This window comes from Chelonoidis abingdonii, chromosome 2 (assembly GCF_003597395.2).
Source record: "Chelonoidis abingdonii isolate Lonesome George chromosome 2, CheloAbing_2.0, whole genome shotgun sequence".
Taxonomy (NCBI): Eukaryota; Metazoa; Chordata; order Testudines; family Testudinidae; genus Chelonoidis; species Chelonoidis abingdonii.
Genome location: NC_133770.1, coordinates 124,256,671 through 124,276,272, shown reverse-complemented (window position 1 = coordinate 124,276,272; position 19,602 = coordinate 124,256,671). Strand labels below are relative to the sequence as shown.

Below are 19,602 nucleotides of genomic sequence, written 5' to 3'. Positions count from 1 at the left end.
ATAAAAGAACCTGCACACATGCTATTAAGATTACCAGAGATCACCCCAGCCCTAACATGGATTCTGACATGGGCCCACTCCAGGCCCCCGGGGATTCCTTGTGGTTACAAGCTCATAACAACTTCAGCTCAAAACAATAACCCAATCTTATGGGGCCTCAGTAGGCCCAGTCCTTCCAACACTTCCCTAAGGATTGGGGCCCTCTGTGGACCAGGGTTCTGTCCATTTGCTGGATCAGAAAGAGAAGTCCCTGAGCCAGTTTAAAACCAGGTTTTTTATACAAAACCCCTTTCTTTGTCTGGGGCCCCTGTACAATCCAGTTTGAACTAGCATATGCAAACCTCTCCGGGGATGGCGGGGGGGTAGCTTCAAAGGGCGATAATGAAGGAAGTATATTAGCATCGCCCTCGCTACTAGACAAGCTATATACAATGCCACATTAACACATACACCACTGTATTTTTAATTCAATGGGCCCCAGAGGTATGAACTCTAATTCAGAAAGATTTATCTTAATTCCTTAAGGTTTGTTCAGGATATTTCAGAATATGGTCAGTCTGTCACACATATATCAAAGCACAGTAACTCTTTTGCACCCATGTGAGCTACTGTGTATCATAGATGTCTTGTAACACATTTGACCACAGACTCAGAAATTAAACAAAGATCACATTCTGTCTTTTTCTCCGATACTTCCCATGAACAGACCTCAAAATTTGGAAAATATTCTGGATGTGTCACCCCAGTTTAGTAATGTGTCAGTTATTTTGCATTAGTGAACATAAGGACTTTACAAAATAAATACCTTGCTAAAGAGAGAGAACCAGTTTCACAGAAAATCACTCTCTTTTCATATCGGAGTTGTTTAATCTTAAAATGTCCTTAAATGTTCTAATAATTGAAAAATATACAAACATTTGTTATTTATATTCCTGTCTTCCTTGTATAATTGCAAACACAACCACAATACATTGCATATTAAAAGCATTTTATGTTTTTATGTAGAAAACATTTTCAGTTTCATAAAATGCGCAGTGAAATATTAAATCTAATTAGCCTTGCAGAAGACATGGATTCAGAAAGAACTAAGGGTGTTCGGATTTAGTAAAATGAGGATTTTCTAATGAAGAAACACATTTGGGTTCCATATGACTCCTAAATGTGCCAAATTTTAAATGTTAAAGCTGCATAGTTTATGCAGCAGCATTGACTGTGGTGTTCTACACTTGTAGTGCAACTATATGAATCTAGGGACGAGAGAAATAAAATACTCAGTGGAATGAGAATATGAAGACCAATTAACAGTCTAACAAACGAGAGAAGAATGCAACCCTGTGTGTTTTCCCTGAATGTTATTTTCCAAAATGACTAAAATTATACAAGGTGGGTGAGGTAATATATTTTATTGGACTAACTTCTGTCGGTGAGAGATAGAAGTTTTCGAGCTTACACAGAGCTCGTCTTCTGTTTAATTATCAACATCAACAAGACGTATCAGGAAGACTTAAGAGACAAGGCTGGTGAAGGATGGGAGAAATGGAGATTATTACTGCCATTTTAAAGATGGGCACCTGAGACAAAGAGAGATCAAGGGTAAAATTTTCAAAAGTGCCTAAATGACTCAGTATTGTCCCATTGACTTGACTTTCAATAAGACTTAGGTTCCAAAATATCTATGTCACTTATGAAAATGCAACCTACGCTACTAAGACACTTAGTCACTTTGGAAAGTTTTACTCTTGGTGACTTATCCAAAGTCACACAGAAAGTCTGTGGCTGACCCAGAACTGCACCCAGATCTCCTGTGTCCCACTCCAGTGCCCTACCTACAATATCATCCATTCTCTCTAGATTTAAACTTTTAACATTTTACAGTACTCACAGAGTAGACACTGAAGAAAATTCTGTGAAGAAGGAATCTGTTGGGAAGGTATCGGAGGTATGTGACAGTGGTTCCACGGGGAAGGGACACTATTTTCTATGGATGAAATTAACACTTGTGCAGAGGGCCAACTCAGTACCTTCTCTCTCCTTAAGACCTATGTGGGCCAATGCAGCGGGACTGCCAAAAGGCCGCCATGAAAGGGGACATCCACATATAATATACATACCCTTCACACTGTGAAGTTGGGCTTTGAGCAGTCCTTGTCTAGTATGACAGGGATAACAGTGAGAGGGAAGGCCAGGTGCAGGTCAAAGGAGGGTTCATAGAATCACTATGTGTGGACCCAGAGGCCATACTACAGAGTGCAAGTGTCACAAAAGACTTTGAGGTGGTTGTACTACATCTCCTCACCCTGACCCAAGGAAAGGAGGGCCATAATTTTCACCACCCCAACATCCCACCCTGCAGTTCACTCATATAAAGCAGATTACTACAGAAAAGGTGTAGAGAGTTGTTGGGTTAAGTTTGTGTAGCTCTTCAAGCACTGTCTGCCTGGGGCACTAGTGGGTGAGCCCTGACCTTTCTAGAGAACACTGTAAATTGGGACTATATCCTTATACTTCCGTAGCCATGCATGAAGAAATACAATCCCATCCATGACTCAGTTGCTTCTGACAGTTGTACGCTTTGACCAGCTATTCAGCAGTGTCCAACACTGCCATCCATGAGACTCTTTTGAGAAATGTTCATAAGTTTCCACGTGTATTATTGCTGTAGTTAGAAGTAGCAAAGTTAGTCTTAAGCTCTTTTGCCAATTGTTTGCCCATCTGTCATTTTGGATGTACTTTGGGCTCTGAGTGTTGTGAACCTGTCTAGCCATGGCTAAGAAAAATCCACGGTGTTCACAATATGCCTCTCCTGGGTTGGCATCGTGTCCATTACAGACGCTCATATTTGGTGCCTGTTCTGCCTCAGGGAGGGGCCCCGCCAAATTTCAAAGCCCTGCTGCAAACACTGAAGGCAATAGAGGTCTGAAACAGTCTGGAGGATGTTTATAATGAGCAATGTTAAGCATCCTAAAGATAGGGATTGGTGTTGCTCCCCTATTAATAATAATACATCCATCCAAGAGGGTTATGATAATTTCACAAGTAAACTGCTTACTGGTGTCCAAAAGCCTTTCTCTAGACTCAGCAGTTTTGGCATAGAGTAGAGTAGGCATTTTATTGTGGATGGTGTGCAACTCTAATGTGAAATTAACAGAATAAACTGTTTATGTTGAGCTGCTGAAAGCATTGCAAAAACTGATGCCAGTATAAGAAACCTTACTAGGTTTCAAAGGAAGTAGGAAAGCTTCAGCCTAATCACAGACAGGAGGTCTTCAGGCTTTTGCTGTTGACATCTGAAGGCCATTTCAATTGCTTTCTATAAAAGGAAAGGGCAGAATTCCAGTACATATACAATCCTCGGTAGGTTTTAAGCTGTCATCTTCTCTAAAGCCAACCTCTCTGGCAAATAGCAAAGTGCACAAATGGTGTTTGATTAGTGAGGTCAGTGAAGTGCTGCATTCAGTTATAATTATGGATTTTTAAAACATTCTTTGGACATCAGAAAAGACCTTATTTTATTGTTATTTATCTAGTTTTTAGTCAGGATCAGTAAATTCATGGAAAATCAATACATCAACCAAAAGGCAAATAGAAACAGTGAAGCAGAAATAGCATTCCTTAGTACTGAAAAATAAAACACAAAAATCCACATACAGCAAAATAATTCCTGCCTATTTAGGAACACATACACCTCATAATTTATGAGAATTCAACAAAATATCATTAAAAATATTAAGACTTTGTTGATCTGGAGCCTGGTTTAAAAGAGTGTTGTCAAACACAGAAGCTTTACTAATTTTGATACTGATATCGGGACTGATCACACAAGGTGCTGAGTATCCTCTGCTCCCATTGAAACACCTCACAGGATTGGGCCCTTCTTGTCTTCAGTGGGAGCTTTGCCTGTTCTTGTAGGATCAAGCTCAGAATCCCAGAAAAGCCCACATTTATTTCTCAGCATATAATGTCCATTACAGACTCATTCTAGTGTAATTCTTGCACTGTTCCCATTAAGGAAATGATGTATCTACTACTCTGGTAGAATTTTAAAATATTTTAAAACTTTTTTTATATACCAACATTTTTTGCCTGCTTTTCTGTTTTGAGTAATGAACTCATGCGTTCTCTCCAGCCCTAATAACAGAACAGAACTTGCATTTGAAATACATTTGAACTAGGGCTATCAAGCGATTAAAAAAAATGATTGCAATTAATTGTATGATTAAAAAATTAATCATGATTAATCACTCGTTTAATCATACTGTTAAACAATAATAGAATACCATTTATTTAAATATTTTGGATGTTTTCTACATTTTCAAATATATTGATTTCAATTACAACACAGAATAAAAAGTGTACAGTGCTCACTTTATTTTTGATTACAAGTATTTGCACTGGAAAAAAACAAAAGAAATAGTATTTTTCAATTCACCTCATACAAGTACTGTAGAGCAATCTTTTTATCATGAAAGTTGAACTTACAAATGTGGAATTACGTACAAAAAAAACTGCATTCAAAAATAAAACAATGTAAAATTTTAGAGCCTGCAAGTTCACTCAATCCAACTTCTTATTCAGCCAATTGCTGAGACAAACAAGTTTGTTTACATTTTCAGGAGATAATGCTGCCCACTTCTTGTTTACAATGTCACCTGAAAGTGAGAGCAGGCATTCTTATGGCACGGTTGTAGCCGGCATTGCAAGATATTTACGTGCCAGATGCACCAAAGATTCATATGTCCTTCCATGCTTCAACCACTATTCCATGGGATATGCATGCATGCTGATGAAAGGGTTCTACTCAATAACAATCTAAAGCAGTGCAGACCGACACATGTTCATTTTCATCATCTGAATCAGATGCCACCGGGCAAAGGTTGATTTTCTCTTTTGGTGGTTCGGGTTCTGTAGTTTCTGAATCAGAGTGTTGCTCTTTTAAGACTTCTGAAAGCATGCTCCACACCTCGTCGCTCTCAGATTTTGGAAGGCACTTCAGAGTCTTAAGCCCTGGGTCAGTTAGAAATCTCACATTGATTCTTTCTTTGCATTTTGTGAAATGAACAGCATGTGCTGGGTCATCATCCAAGACTGCTATAACATGAAACATATGGCATACTATGGGTAAACCAGAGCAGGGGATATACAATTCTCCCCCAAGGAGTTCAGTCACAAATTTAATTAACACATTATTTTTTTAACAAGCGTCATGAGCCTGGAAGAATGTCCTCTGAAATGATGGCCAAAGCATGAAGGGCCATATGATTGTTTTGCATATCTGGCACATAAATACCTTGCAATGCCAACTACAAAAGCGCCATGCAAATGCCTGTTCTCACCTTCTGGTGACTTTGTAAAAAAGAAGAGGGCAGCATTATCTTCTATGTATGTAAACAAACTTGTTTGTCTTAGCGATTGGCTGAACAAGAGGTAGGACTGAGTGGACTTGTAGGCTCTGAAGTTTTGTTTTTGAGTGCAGTTATGCAACAAAAAAAATCTACATTTGTAATTTGTACTTTCATGACAAAGAGATTGCACTACAGTACTTGTATGAGGTGAACTGAAAAATACTATTTCTTTTGTTCATTTTTACGGTGCAAATATTTGTAATAAAAAATAAGATACACTTTGATTTAAATTACAACACAGAATACAATATATATGAAAATTTAGAAAAACAGTCCAAAATATTTCATAAATTTCAATTGGTATTCTATTGTTTAACTATGCGATTAATTCAATGCAAAATTATAATTAAATTATAAATTATATACAAATTCATATAAATATAAGATTAAAATTAAAATGTAATTAAAACTGCAATTAATCGTGATACATTTTTTAATCATAATTAATTTTTTTTAGTTAATCATGTGCGTTAACTGCAATTAATCAACAGCCCTAATTTGAACATAACTACATTCTTTTAGGAGAGAAATACCTTAGTGAAAAACAGAAGAGTGAGCATTTCACTGCCTATGGCTGAGTAGTACGGCAGCCCTTCAGTGACCCATTGTGCATACACGTCAAAATATTGGACAGCACCTTAACCCTGTTGAGTTTCAGTGCAAGCATGAGTCCAGTCTTCCATGCAGGCACAAGTATGGTGAAGCATCAGGTGTTCATTGACTGCAGGTCTCAAACCCCACTCCACTAACGTGAGGTAAAAAGGAGAAGGGGTGTGGGCAGAGGATGAACGTAGCTGAAAAGACATGAGCCCAGATCCTGAGTGAGTGTAAACTGGTGTAGCTCCCCACTGCTAAAAATTAAACATTTTTGGGAATACTGTAGATCTGAAAAGAATGGAACTGAAATAATTATCTCACAACTCAGAAAAGGATACAATTAATGGCACGCCAAAACTCAAAGATGTATAGGAGATCAGTCCTGTATTTAAAAAAAAAAACTCTCTGGCTTTGTAATGAGCTAAGACAAGGCTTAGAAACTTAGAGAAAATGTATCTTCAGGACAGTCCTGTTCATATGAAAATGTTGACACTACTGAATTTTTAAGATAGCATCTCTCACCTGAACTTTTCTCCATTTCAGTCATAAATGATGGAAAATCCAGAAAGGTTTATCCTCAGTTTGGAATGTCAAATTACATTCAGTACATAAAGACTTTGGCATTATGAAGCATCTTGTCCCATATCAGGGAGAAGGAGACATTTTTAATGATCCTAAACACACATTAGTAGCATTGTAATATATTTTTCTGCTACCTGGCAGCTTTACCCTGAGAGGTGATGAGCACCTGTAGCTCATATTGATGGTAATGGGAGTTGCAGGTGATGCGTGGCTGTCAGAGTGGGGCCATACACTACTTATGAAAAGGTAGAATCCTCCTCTGGGACCTCTTTTATTCGAGAGATTTTTAGGATTTAGATTATCCTATTCAGGGTTACTACTGGGAAGAGGTGGACGTAACTGTCATTCTGTTGCCAAGGGTGCAAGGAAATAACTATGGATTCTGAGAAACATGCCCCACAATCCTCTTTCCTTTTCTGTCTTTTATTTTTTCTTTGTTTTTTGTCTTTTTTATTCTTTGTTGCTATCTGAGGTCAGCGGTAGTCAGGCAATCATGCTTTACATATGGAAGGTCTGAGGAGGGAAATGGAGTAGGGGCTTGATTCTGCACCCATTGAAATCTATGGAAAAATTCCTACTGATGCTAATGGGAGCAAGACTGAACCCTAGAATAATAGTCAGTTTTTCTCTGAAATCCTTCTCTGAAAAACTCACTTCTATATTTGAGTCAAAGAAAACCTGATTTTTTCATAGCTCGGATAAATCAATATTCTTCTGCCTCAAAGATTTTATACATGTAGCCAGCTGAAAAAGGAACTGGCTGTAGTGACTTCCACTGTTACTGCACATGTACATAAAGTGAAGCTGAAGATCTGGACCATCATTTTAAATTGGAAATAGTGAGTTGCTTTGAACATTTGTGCCCATATTTCAGATTCTTCTCAAAAGGAAAACAAGATAAGAGTTCACAACCACTTTGGATAGATTGGTACCACAGAATATTCCTGTCCAAGTAACACAGCAAGTCAGTTAGAATCACTAGTCTAATTTGTAAAGAACAAGTATTATGTCCAGGTACAAAGGGCGTGCATTGCTGCACTGTCCTCTTTTCTGAGGGTGAGTGGAAGCTATGAGGGTTTCTAGCAGCATTAAATTGTACAGAGTTTCACTTGGTCTCAAGGGGATTTGGAGATGAGTTATATTCTAAACTTATCTTTTGCTGCAGTTTGTATAGTCAATGACAACAGCATCATCCAAGCACTTGGTTTGTCTCAGGGCAATAAAACGAAACAAAAAATAGTCTGGAACATACCACAATGTGTCTCATTGCATACTCAGCCATTGATCAATGACACAAAATGTAGGGTGAAGTGAAGAGTGATTTTAACTATATATATTTATTTTCATGGCTGCATATTTGAGCTATATCCATTAGCTTTTTTTTTTTTTCTATTTTTACCAAATTAGCTGCCCAAATCAAAAAGACCAAGTTGATTTCTTTCCCTTCAGTTACACAGAATGCCTTCCTGGATATTTTTTTCATGGTAGTTATATATTTGTTTAAACTATAACAGATTAATGTGATTGGCAGTATTAAAGAGTCATTGAACATATGACGAACATTCCTTCTGCTTTTTATTTTGCTGTAGCAGGGTAAGCATGAATCCACCTATCACGTTCCATTCCCTAATTACTAATCTTTACTAAGCTCTGTTGCAGCCTTATGGAACCACACCATCAAAAGTCTTACTAAAGTTGGCTTTTCTTTTACACACAAATACATGTGTTCCCAACCTACTGGGAACAGAATGAAACGGCTTCTGAGGCATAAGTACATGTCAAATATTAATTCAAATATTTTACTCTTTACTTTTTCTTCCCTTTGTAGCCGGACCCTGCTGGCAGAGATATTTCCATTCGTCCCATTTTAGAGCACTGTGAAAACACTCACATGACCATTTGGCTTGGCATTGTCTATGCCTACAAAGGGCTGCTCATGGTAAGTATTGCTTGCTTTAAACAGCAGTGCTGTCTAGCTGCTACTCTTCGGTAGAAATAAACAGCTTTCCTGATGGATAGATGCAAGTTTAAAAATCCTTGAATAAATCTTTTTAAAGCAGATGTGATATTATATTAGGTAACAAGGACATTATTAAATACAACACTAAAGCTTAACCTAATAGGTATAATGCAAACTAAAGAATTTGGCAATCAAAGAATGGGAATACAAGTGAGAAAATGTAAATAGTCTTTAAATCTCTTGTGGAGCTCAGGCTAAAGGGCTGTTTAATTTCAGTGAAGACATTCAGGCTCAGGGCAGAGCTTGGGCTGTAGTACCCTGTCAGGTGGGAAGGTCCCAGAGCTCAGCTGCAACCAGAACCAGAACTTCAACACCACAATTAAACAGTCCCACATCATGAGCCCTGGGCCAGCCACAGGTGTCTAATTGCAGTGTAGACATACCCTTAGGGGCCTCAATCCAATTGAAAGTCACTCCAAATTACTTAGGCACTTCTTGAAAATTCTACCACTACTATTTTGGTTCTTTCTGAATTTCATAATGCTAATGACTAATTCTATGTGACTAGTAAACTTTCTGTTAAACCAAACTTATGTAAGATTACTTCTGAAAATTAGAAAGTATTTTAGGAGACACACTGTATTTTTCAGTCAATAAATATACGACACATTCTGCCCTCAGATCCGTGCAGACCCCTATAACTGGAAAGAGCACTGAGTTCATGTCTTTAGTACCCAATTGCTGACAAGTCATTAAACTTTATCATAATATATACGTTCTTGGCAATGTAAAGACTGCATGATGATTGATATATATAGTGTTATTGTAGCCGGGTTGGTCCCAGGATATTTGAGACCAAATGAGTGAGGTCACATCTTTTATTGGATCAATATCTGTTGGTGAGAGAGACAAGTGTAAGCTTGAAAAACTTGTCTCTCTCACCAACAGAACTTGGCCAAGTAAAAGATATTACCTCACCCACCGTAATGGTTGGTATGTCATTTGTCTTAATGAATAATGGGTTTCTTTGATTTTGTAATCATTTTCAGTTATCTCTACTGTGTCTTCCCAATTTGTCACTGCTAGCAGGAAACTCTCATTCTTGAACTGTAACCAGATTTTACACATTTTGCATGTTTAGTTTTGTAATACAGTTGCATGGTGTATTAGATCAAAAGGACCATAACTGGTATGCAAGGACATCATTGGCCAAACCTCTTAAGTGCCAACATCAACTTACAAAATTATAAAATGTTCACTCTGCATTTTCATAGGTAGAAAGTAGGCATTGGTGTTTGCTAAATTTTTCTCTGTAATTTTGTTCATAAGAGTTATTATGTCAAAAGTTTTGTCTGGTTCATCTATAATGGTGTAATACAGCTGGTCAAAAATTAAATTAAAATTCTGAAAAATGCTGAAGGGTTCAAAGTGAACTGATTTTTTTCTTTTTTTTAAAAAATTGCAGAAATAATTATTCAAGAATATTTCCAATACAATTTTCTATGATCATTTTTATAAAAAAATTCCAAGAAAATTTTCACATGGTACATTTTTTTAAAAAGTCAACAAGTTGTTTGTTAAACTTCATTTTGGATAAAATGACCATTTTTGACTAAACATTTTCTTTGAAACATTTTGGCCATCAGTGTAACATTTATGATAACATGAGAGTATTTATTTTTGTGCTCTAGATTCAGATGATATCTCTGTAAGGAAGATACTCTCTTACATATTTGAGTTCAGCTAAATAGTACGTGCTGATTTGATGATCATTGCTCCTTTGTCCTAATATAGTTTTTTCATAGCCTGATGAGAAATTCATTACTATTTAAATAAAAATAATGTAAACGTCAACTAAGAATTACAGATTAGTATGAATTTGATAATTTGGCTACTGAGAATGTTGCTTAATCTTTTGTTGCCTATCACAAACACTACTTTGGATGCTGAGCAAAATTCCATACATGTTACATGTGGACAACTGAACACCACTAATACATTCGTCAATAAGTAACTTGTGGGATAGAGACAATTAAAGCAACTAACACTAAATTGGAAATCTGCTTTTGTATTTAATTACAAACACATGCAACTTCAACAGTAGCGTATGGTTTACATATATGTTCTGAGTTGTTGCAGATAAATTGTTATGCAAATACCATTTAGGTCTCCACAGATTAGGCCCCAATTCAGCAAAGATATACACAGACAAGTAGCTTGACACGATATGAATAGTCCCGTGCACTTCAAAGGGACTACTCACTGTGTGTAAAGAGAGGTATGTGTGTTAATTGTTCCAGGAGCAAGACCTTAAGGTATGTCTAAGCTGCAACTGGAGGTGTAATTTTCCTCTTGGATAGATGTACACATGCTGGCTTTGATCGAGCTAGCGCGTTAACAATAGCAGTGTAGCTGTGACAATGTGGGTGGCAGCACAGGCAATCCACCCACGTATAACCTAGTCTGAGGCCCAGCTAAGTACTCGAGTGGCTAGCTGAAGCCACCGCCTGTGCCGCTATAGCTACACTGCTATTTGTAGCCCACTAGCTTGAACAGAGCTAACACACATATACCTACCCAACCTGGAAACTGTGTCTCCACTTACAGTACAAACATACTCTAAGGCAGGGAGAGGTTGTGCCAAAGGCAGCACACAAGCTGATTTTCAGTGGCACTCACGCTGCCCGGGTCCTGGTCACTGGTCCGGGGGGCTCTGCATTTTAATTTAATTTTAAATGAAGCTTCTTAAACATTTTAAAAATCATATTTACTTTACATAAACCAATAGTTTAGTTATATTTTATAGACTTATAGAAAGAGACTTTCTAAAAACATTAAAATGTATTACTGGCATGCAAAACCTTAAATTAGAGTGAATAAATAAAGACTCAGTACACCACTTCTGAAAGGTTGCAACCCCTGCTCTAAGGGCTAGTCTAAGGGCCTGTGTACACTGGCAAATGCGACACTCTAAAAAAAAATCCCCACCTCCATGAAGGGCATAGCTCCCAGTGCATGGCTCCCAGCACTGGTAACTGTCTACACTGGTGCTTTGCAGCGCTGAAACTTGCTTCACTCAGGAGGGTGTTTTTTCACACCCCTGAGCCAGAAATTTGCAGCATTGTAACTTGCCAGTGTAGACAAACCCTAGGATAGTATCAAGCCTAATGAATATTGTGTAACCTCTGTGCTTACTATCATAATTTATAGTAGTAAAAGTAAACTAGAGCATATGTATCATTAGCTACTCATTATTATGGTCAATTAGACATTCTGGGTCATGTGCATGTTGTCCCTCATTTACTGGCAGCCATATTGCATGGCTTTCAAAAGGATATGGGACTAATTTTTTGAAGTTTGCAAAGGCTGTTCTGCTTTACTAATTACAGTTACTTGAGGTGTACTGTGTTCCGTAGCCATTAGCCAAATACATACCTTTTATTATTTTGGTGCCTTACCATAACACAAATCTCTGCTATTGAAAAAGAAAGATGCTCTCTTACTATTAGGCTACTTTTGTCATCATTGCACCTTTGTCCTATTGTGGGTATTTTTTTTTTGTTTTTGTTTTGTTTTGTTTTTTTGCATAGCCAGATGTCTGAGGACCTTAGGAACATTTTTCATCTCATTATCACAGAAGTTTAATATTTCTGTATGCAAGACAGATTCTTTGCCAGTAGTTACAGAAAATAGAAACCAATTATATCATTGTGAAAAATATTGAAAGGGTTTGAGATACAAAACTCAACAATCTATAACAAGACAAACATTCATTTCAGTTATTTCACATAATTCACTAAAGGATAGATACACAAAAGGAATTTAGGGACCTAACTGTCACTTTAGGTGCACATGTCCAAAATTTAGATTCACAAAATTCTACTCAGCTGCCACCTAACTCTGGAGTCTAACGTTCGTCCTGCCTACGTTTCTGCTCTCAGCGTCCCTCAGGTGGTTTCATTTCTGCTAGTGGACATGCACAGAGTCACAGAAGTCCTAATGCCTTGCTCCTAACTCACATCCAAGCCCCAGTTGGTTTCACAAGCTAGGTGTTCTCCCACCTATCTCACCTACCTGATCAGGCCCTCTATTAAACACAGCATGAGGAGGAGGTAGTGCCTTAGCCCCTCCTTTCTCTTCAGCATTTCCTACTAGCTAACTTAGGTGGCTCCCCACTCATCTTGATGGCTTTTGCAAATCCCATTCTTAGGCACCGACTCAGCCCATGCATTGTAGATGGAGCCTGGGCTGTGCATTCCACTGGGCGAAAGGGCACCTAAACATTAGATATTGCACACTGAGTCTGCAGTGAAAGTGTTCTTAAAATGAACAACATGTGCTAGGATATCATCCAAGACTATTATAACATGAAATATATAGCAGAATGTGGGTAAAACAGAGCAGGGCACATACATTTCTCCCCCAAGAAGTTCAGTCACAAATTTAATTAACGCATTATTATTTTAACAATCGTTATCAGCATGGAAGCATGTCCTCTGGAATGATGGCCGAAGCATGAAGGGGCATACGAATGTTCAGCATAGCTGACGTGTAAATACCTTGCAGTGCTGGCTATAAAAGTGCTATGTGAATGCCTGTTCTCACATTCTGGTGACATTGTAAATAAGAGGAGGGCAGATTATCTCCTGTAATTGTAAACAAACTTGTTTGTCTTAACAATTGGCTGAACAAGAAGTACTACTGAATGGACTTGTAGCCTCTGAAGTTTTACGTTGTTTTGTTTTTGAGTGCAGTTATGTTGTCATAACTATAAAGGGAAGGGAACCGCCCTCCTGTGTACAATACTATAAAATCCCTCATGGCCAGAGACACCAAAATCCTTTTACCTGTAAAGGGTTAAGAAGCTCAGGAAACCTGGCTGACACCTGACCCAAAGGACCAATAAGGGGACAAGATACTTTCAAATCTTGGTGGGGGGAAGGCTTTTGTTTGTGCTTTTTGTTTTGGGAGTTGTTCGCTCTTGGGACTAAGAGGGACAGGACACCAATCCATGCTCTTCAAATCTTTCTGAACCAGTCTCTCATATTTCAAACTTGTAAGTAACAGCCAGGCAAGGCGTGTTACTTTTATTTTTGTTTTCTCAACTTGTAAATGTTCCCTTTTTGCTGAGAGAATTTTACCTCTGTTTGCTGTAACTTTGAACCAAAGGCTAGAGGGAGTTCCTCTGAGCTCTATGAATCTGATTACCCTGTAAAGTTATTTTCCATCCTGATTTTACAGAGATGATTTTTACCTTTCTTTCTTTAAATAAAAGCTTTCTTTTTAAGAACCTGATTGATTTTTCCTTGTTTTAAGATCCAAGGGGACTGGATCTGGACTCACCAGGAATTTGTGGTGTGTAAAGGAGGGAGGATGGTTAAATTCTCCTTGTGTTAAGATCCAAGGGGTTGGATCGGTGTTTACCAGGGACTTGGTGAAGAAGTCTCTCAAGACTATCCAGAAAAGGGAGCTAATATTTGAGAGTGGTGGCAGCGAGACCAGATCTAAGCTGGTAGTTAAGCTTAGAGGTGTTCATGCAGGTTCTCACATCTGTACCTTAAAGTTCAGAGTGCGGAAGGAACCTTGACACTAGCAAACACTGCTACGTTAAGTGATCCATTCTCCTGAGCATGAAGTGCATGTGCACCAGATGTGAAACTTATTGAGACACCACATCTCAAAGAACTCCAGTTACTGAACAGGGAAGTAACTTCCCTTGCCCTTTGAGAACAAGAGTAGAGTAGTCGTTGGGTACTCAATATTTCTTACATTCTGGCCAGTTCCCTACATGAACCTAAAATAGAGTTATTTATCTCCACCTGAATCTGATTACCCTGTAAAGTTATTTTCCATCCTGATTTTACAGAGATGATTTTTACCTTTCTTTCTTTAAATAAAAGCTTTCTTTTTAAGAACCTGATTGATTTTTCCTTGTTTTAAGATCCAAGGGGACTGGATCTGGACTCACCAGGAATTTGTGGTGTGTAAAGGAGGGAGGATGGTTAAATTCTCCTTGTGTTAAGATCCAAGGGGTTGGATCGGTGTTTACCAGGGACTTGGTGAAGAAGTCTCTCAAGACTATCCAGAAAAGGGAGCTAATATTTGAGAGTGGTGGCAGCGAGACCAGATCTAAGCTGGTAGTTAAGCTTAGAGGTGTTCATGCAGGTCCCCACATCTGTACCCTAAAGTTCAGAGTGGGGAAAGAACCTTGACGTATGTAACAAAAAAAAAATCTACATTTATAAATTGCACTTTCACGACAAAAAGATTACACTACAGTGAATTGTATGAGGTGAATTGAAAAATGTTATTTCTTTTGTTTGTCATTTTTACAGTGCAAATATATGTAACCAAAAATAATATACACTCTGATTTCAAGTAGAACACAGAATACAATATATATGAAAATGTAGAAAAATATCCAAAATATTTAATACATTTCAATTGGTATTCAATTGGTAAAGTGCAATTAAAACTGTGATTAATCATGATTAATTTTTAGTCGCAATTGATTTTTTTGAGTTAATTGCGTAAGTTAACTGTGATTAATGGACAGTCCTATTAAATATCTTAATACTGAAACCCAATTATTATCTAATATTTGAACCACAACCTCAGAATAAATTATAAAGCTTCCTTCTTTGAATTCAATTGCTGTTTGATATCTAACCTTTGCCTCCTCCCCAATAGATATTATAATACCTTTTAATACCTAATAAAAATTTACACAAGATAACTCAAGACTCAGTGGAATTTTAGATGTAGAACACAGAACATGCTCTTATGAATAATTTCATGAGACAACCTGGAGAAACTTTCCTTCTGGCACCTTTCCTACCTGTACTTTATGGATGCTCGCACACAAATGTGTGCACACAGCCACACTTTCACTTCCACACTCTGATAATAAAGGGGCTGGGGTGCCTCTGACCAAATAAAAACAAAATAGAAAAAAAATAAGATCCTTAAGATAATGGTGGCAGAGGGATGCAAACTCCAGCTCTTACAGTCGTCTGGACTGTCATAGGGTAGGAGCAGAAACTGCAGTCAAGGAGCCAGATGGCGATGTTCTGCTGGCACAGCTCTTCTCACTAGCAGGCCTCCTTTGGGTGGATGGAAAAACTGCTCAGAGGCTGGAATAGGCCGGCCTGGTTGTGGTTGTCATGACTGCCCCCAAGGTGATTAGTCTTTGGAATTTGAGAATGTTAGTCTGCTCTCAGTTGACCTGTTGACCCAAAAGGTGAGGCTTCTTGGCCTTGATTTGTATGGCTGCAAAACATTGCTTACACTGCCTTGCAACACCTTTCACCAGGGGCCTTTGGACAAATCAAGTGTGAGGGCTACCTTGGAGCCATGTAACTTAATCCACTCATGTTCAGATTAGGTCATGGTTATCTAGCATCAGTTTGGAAGCAGGGCGGTCCTTTGGCATATGCAGCATACAAGGGCACCCAAAAATTTGGGGCACCCCTGGGTCTTGGTGTCCACCCTAGGGGAAGGGATAGCTCAGTGGTTTGAGCATTAGTCTGCTAAACTGAGGGTTATGAGTTCAGTCTTTGAGAGGGCCACTTAGGGATCTAGGGCAAAATCAGTACTTTGTTTTGCTAGTGAAGGCAGGGGGCTGGACTTGATGACCTTTCAAGGTCCCTTCCAGTTCTAGGAGATTGGTATATCTCCTATGTTAAAAAAAAAAACAAAACCACTTCCATCTCTTCCTATCCCAGTTCTGACCCTTCCTGCAGGCTCCCACAACTAGCTGCTGCAGCCTGGTGACTCTTACTCTGGAGGGGATCTAGTATTTAAAAGCAGAAAAGCCTGCCAGCCCTATTAGCACAACATCGAAACTGTTAAAGAGCCATTCAAGTAGTACTGAAGCCATTTAACAGGCATTTGCCAACCCCCAGGTATATCCTGTCAGTTTCTGTATTTACTGACAAAAACATTTGTGCATTAGTGTAATGTTTACTCAGAACATGTTCGTCTACAGGACCTTAGTTTAAAATTTGCTTTAAAAATATTTCATTAGTGTGTTGCTGAAGATGATAAAACCACATCTCTAAAAAATCCTTGAAGAGGAGCCCTTAAAGGGACAACACCCCTTTCCTCCCAGATAGCTGGACAAACGAGTTTCCCTTTCTTCACTTCTGACTATTTGATTAATTAGTTTTAAGAAAACCCTCTAGCAAAATCAGTACCTTAGTAAGATATAAAATCCTTTGTTATGCCTAAAATCTTTGGAAACATATTTTTTAAAATTGGTGAAATTTCATACACGTGTCTATTGTTATGGAGATCACACGAAGTAAATTAGTGTTCCCTTTTTCTAAAAGCAATGAACATTGGTATGAACACACTAAACCTCTGTGACTGATTAATTTAAAATAATGTCTTTGTTTCAGTGAGTTAAATACGTAGCAATCTGGAATGATTACTTTATGAAGGCTTACGAGTACATTTAAAATATAAAATCAGCTTAGAAATACTGATTAAGAAAATGTAAAACAGATAAGAGCTGCATCACGTATTCCATAATATGTAATGTTTTATTCAGCCAGAGAACTGACTTGCCCTTACTACAAAGTTTTTGCAAATAGATCTCTGACTAACTTCAGGGTATATCAAAAAACCTGTGACTGATATTTTTTATTCCCAAGTTTAATGCTTTTAATTAGGTACCTTCTGCATGTCCATTCTTCACCTTCTGGAATGCAGTGGAAAACATGCTCCTTTTTTTTGGAAAGAAATTGCAGAAGAGTGGTTTTTTTCAAATGTCAGTTGCTTCATTTGGGTTCAGGGATTTGGCTGGAAGGGGGTGATCAGGGAGGGGGAGGGAAGAGAGGAGGGAGACAGTGGGAAGAGGGAGGGGCCTGGGCAGAGAGGAGTGGGGCCTGGGGCAGAGTAGGGGTGGAGTATGGGTGTGGCCTCAGGTGGGCTGGGGAGCTAGCCTCCCCAAGTGGCAGCTTCACCCACTGCTCATGACAGCAAGTAAGAGCAGGTCGGCTCCCGCACACACAGTGCACACTGCAGTCTCCTTAGGCAGGGGCTGTATTCACAGAGACAAATGTGTTGGCGCTGCACATTCTGCATGAGGGAGAGGCTACAGGGCTCTCTGTGGGGAACTGTGAGTCTCTGTCACCATGAGGTGGGCCGGATGGCTCAGTATCCTTTGCTGCCTCATCCCTCCCCACCCCCCGAGGCTGCAAGCCCAGGCTGCCGTCAGACATCGGGGCACCAGTTTCATAATACTGCGTTGGGGCCCATAAATCCTAAGGACACTCCTGTTTGAAGGAGTGCATTTAAATCAACAAATTTAGAAATATTCAGATTTTTGAATACCATAATGCTCTGTGACCTGTGACTCCCAAAGTATCAAAAATCCAAAGCATGATACCACTTTTGAAGAAGTTGCCATGGTATATCTGGATGGAAAGGTCTTAAGAGGACATTGTATCACAACGTTTGACACAAAAATCCTCTAAAAATAGCTGATTGGAAAAACACTAGCAACAAAAGTTGTCACTCAACATTCATTTATCAACAACATTAACAATAAATTCATCATCTCTGCTGCTTATTCTTGGAGACTACAGTAACCTGTCTATTTTGGAATTAGGCTATAAATCAACAGCTTGTCTTCTGGAATCTTGATAGAAAAAAAGTTACCATACTTTAAAACCTATCAAGATGAAACCCATTTGAGAAATAAGATGTTTAAAGTTTATATAAGATTTGTATTCTCATACATGCTATTTGTCTCACAGTCGGCAGCCTTCCTGTCATAGCCACATAAATTTCCTTATGCAGACTGCACTGGCTGAGACTGTGTCTAGTGTACATGTCCACTGCATAGCTCTTTACCACTGCTTTTGCACATGTGATCTGCTTTCCTACCCCTGCAGTACTGTTCAGAATCTGGACCATTCATTTATACTCTTAATACTTAATTTATAACTGAGTATTCTGGATACTTTTGATTAACCTGTACATTGAGGAATCAAAATTTGTACTGTAAAAGAATAAGGTAAACAACTTGAGTTCTAGTTAACCTTTCTTAATACCTGTGATTTTGAATGGATTTGCTTTCCGTGTTTCCCCAATGCTTTAGTAGCCAAAGAAAATACCCATAAGAGGAAAGTGGCTTATTTATCCTTTACACTATTTAAACTTGTGCATGTAGTGAATACAGCACCATCCTGGATATTCCACCTTGCAACTGTTTTTTTGTTATTATTATTATTTTGCTTTTTATGGATCGTGGGATTTTTACATCAATTGGTACCAGATCTACATATTTCTTCAATAGTATAAAATAATGGTGGTATTTTAGGATGTGGAAAAATACATTAGGGGGTATGGATTTGTAGGATAAATCCCTATAACCTGAACCAGGGGAGAACTGCCAAAACAAATTTGGGAAGTTGCAGAAGGTTGTAATGGTGTCTCACATATTTGTTCTCCATTGTAGCATTTATTTTATTTAGCAAAAGTATATAATATATTGCAATAAAATAAACTGTACATTTGTTGTTAACATTTTAAATTGATAGTATGTTTGTGGCAGAAGTTATTGATTACTTTAAAAATCTTGCAATCTAACCTTTGGAAACCATAGTAGAAATAATGTGAAGTTATAGGCTGTTTTCTAAAGGATGTTTGCTTACCACAGGTTTAGTTCAGTTGTTATAAAGCTGTTAGGGAAGAGCAGTTAGGATCTAGGGATGAAAGACACAGGCTGCCTAGAAACAAGGAAGGAAAAGCTGTTACAATCCATGTGGGCTGGAAGTCTAGGGCAGGGGTCTCAAACACATGGTTATTTTCTGCGGCCTGCAAGGTCCTTGCAGCCCCCCCGCCCTCCTCCAGCATTTACCTAGAGCAGCTCCAGCCCAACGCGCACTGGGGGCAGGGCAGGCTCCCTCCCTGCCTGCTCTGCCCCTGCTCCGCTACGGGAAGTGGACAGAACCTTTGGGAGGAGGGGCGCAGGGGTGTGTGTTGATGTTGCTTCAGGCACCGCCTCCAGCAGCTCCCATTGGCTGTGGTTCCCTGTTCCTGGACAATGGGAGA

The 19,602-nt window shown here is 38.7% G+C and overlaps 1 protein-coding gene across 1 annotated transcript in view; it reads left to right on the top strand.

Annotated features, from left to right (window-relative positions):
- GABBR2 (gamma-aminobutyric acid type B receptor subunit 2) overlaps positions 1-19,602 on the top strand; it is a 926,530-nt gene that overhangs the window by 841,715 nt on the left and 65,213 nt on the right. The window contains exon 14 of the mRNA XM_075062656.1: positions 8,410-8,520. Coding sequence (XP_074918757.1) covers positions 8,410-8,520 — 111 coding nt within the window. The remainder of the gene's footprint in view (positions 1-8,409; positions 8,521-19,602) is intronic.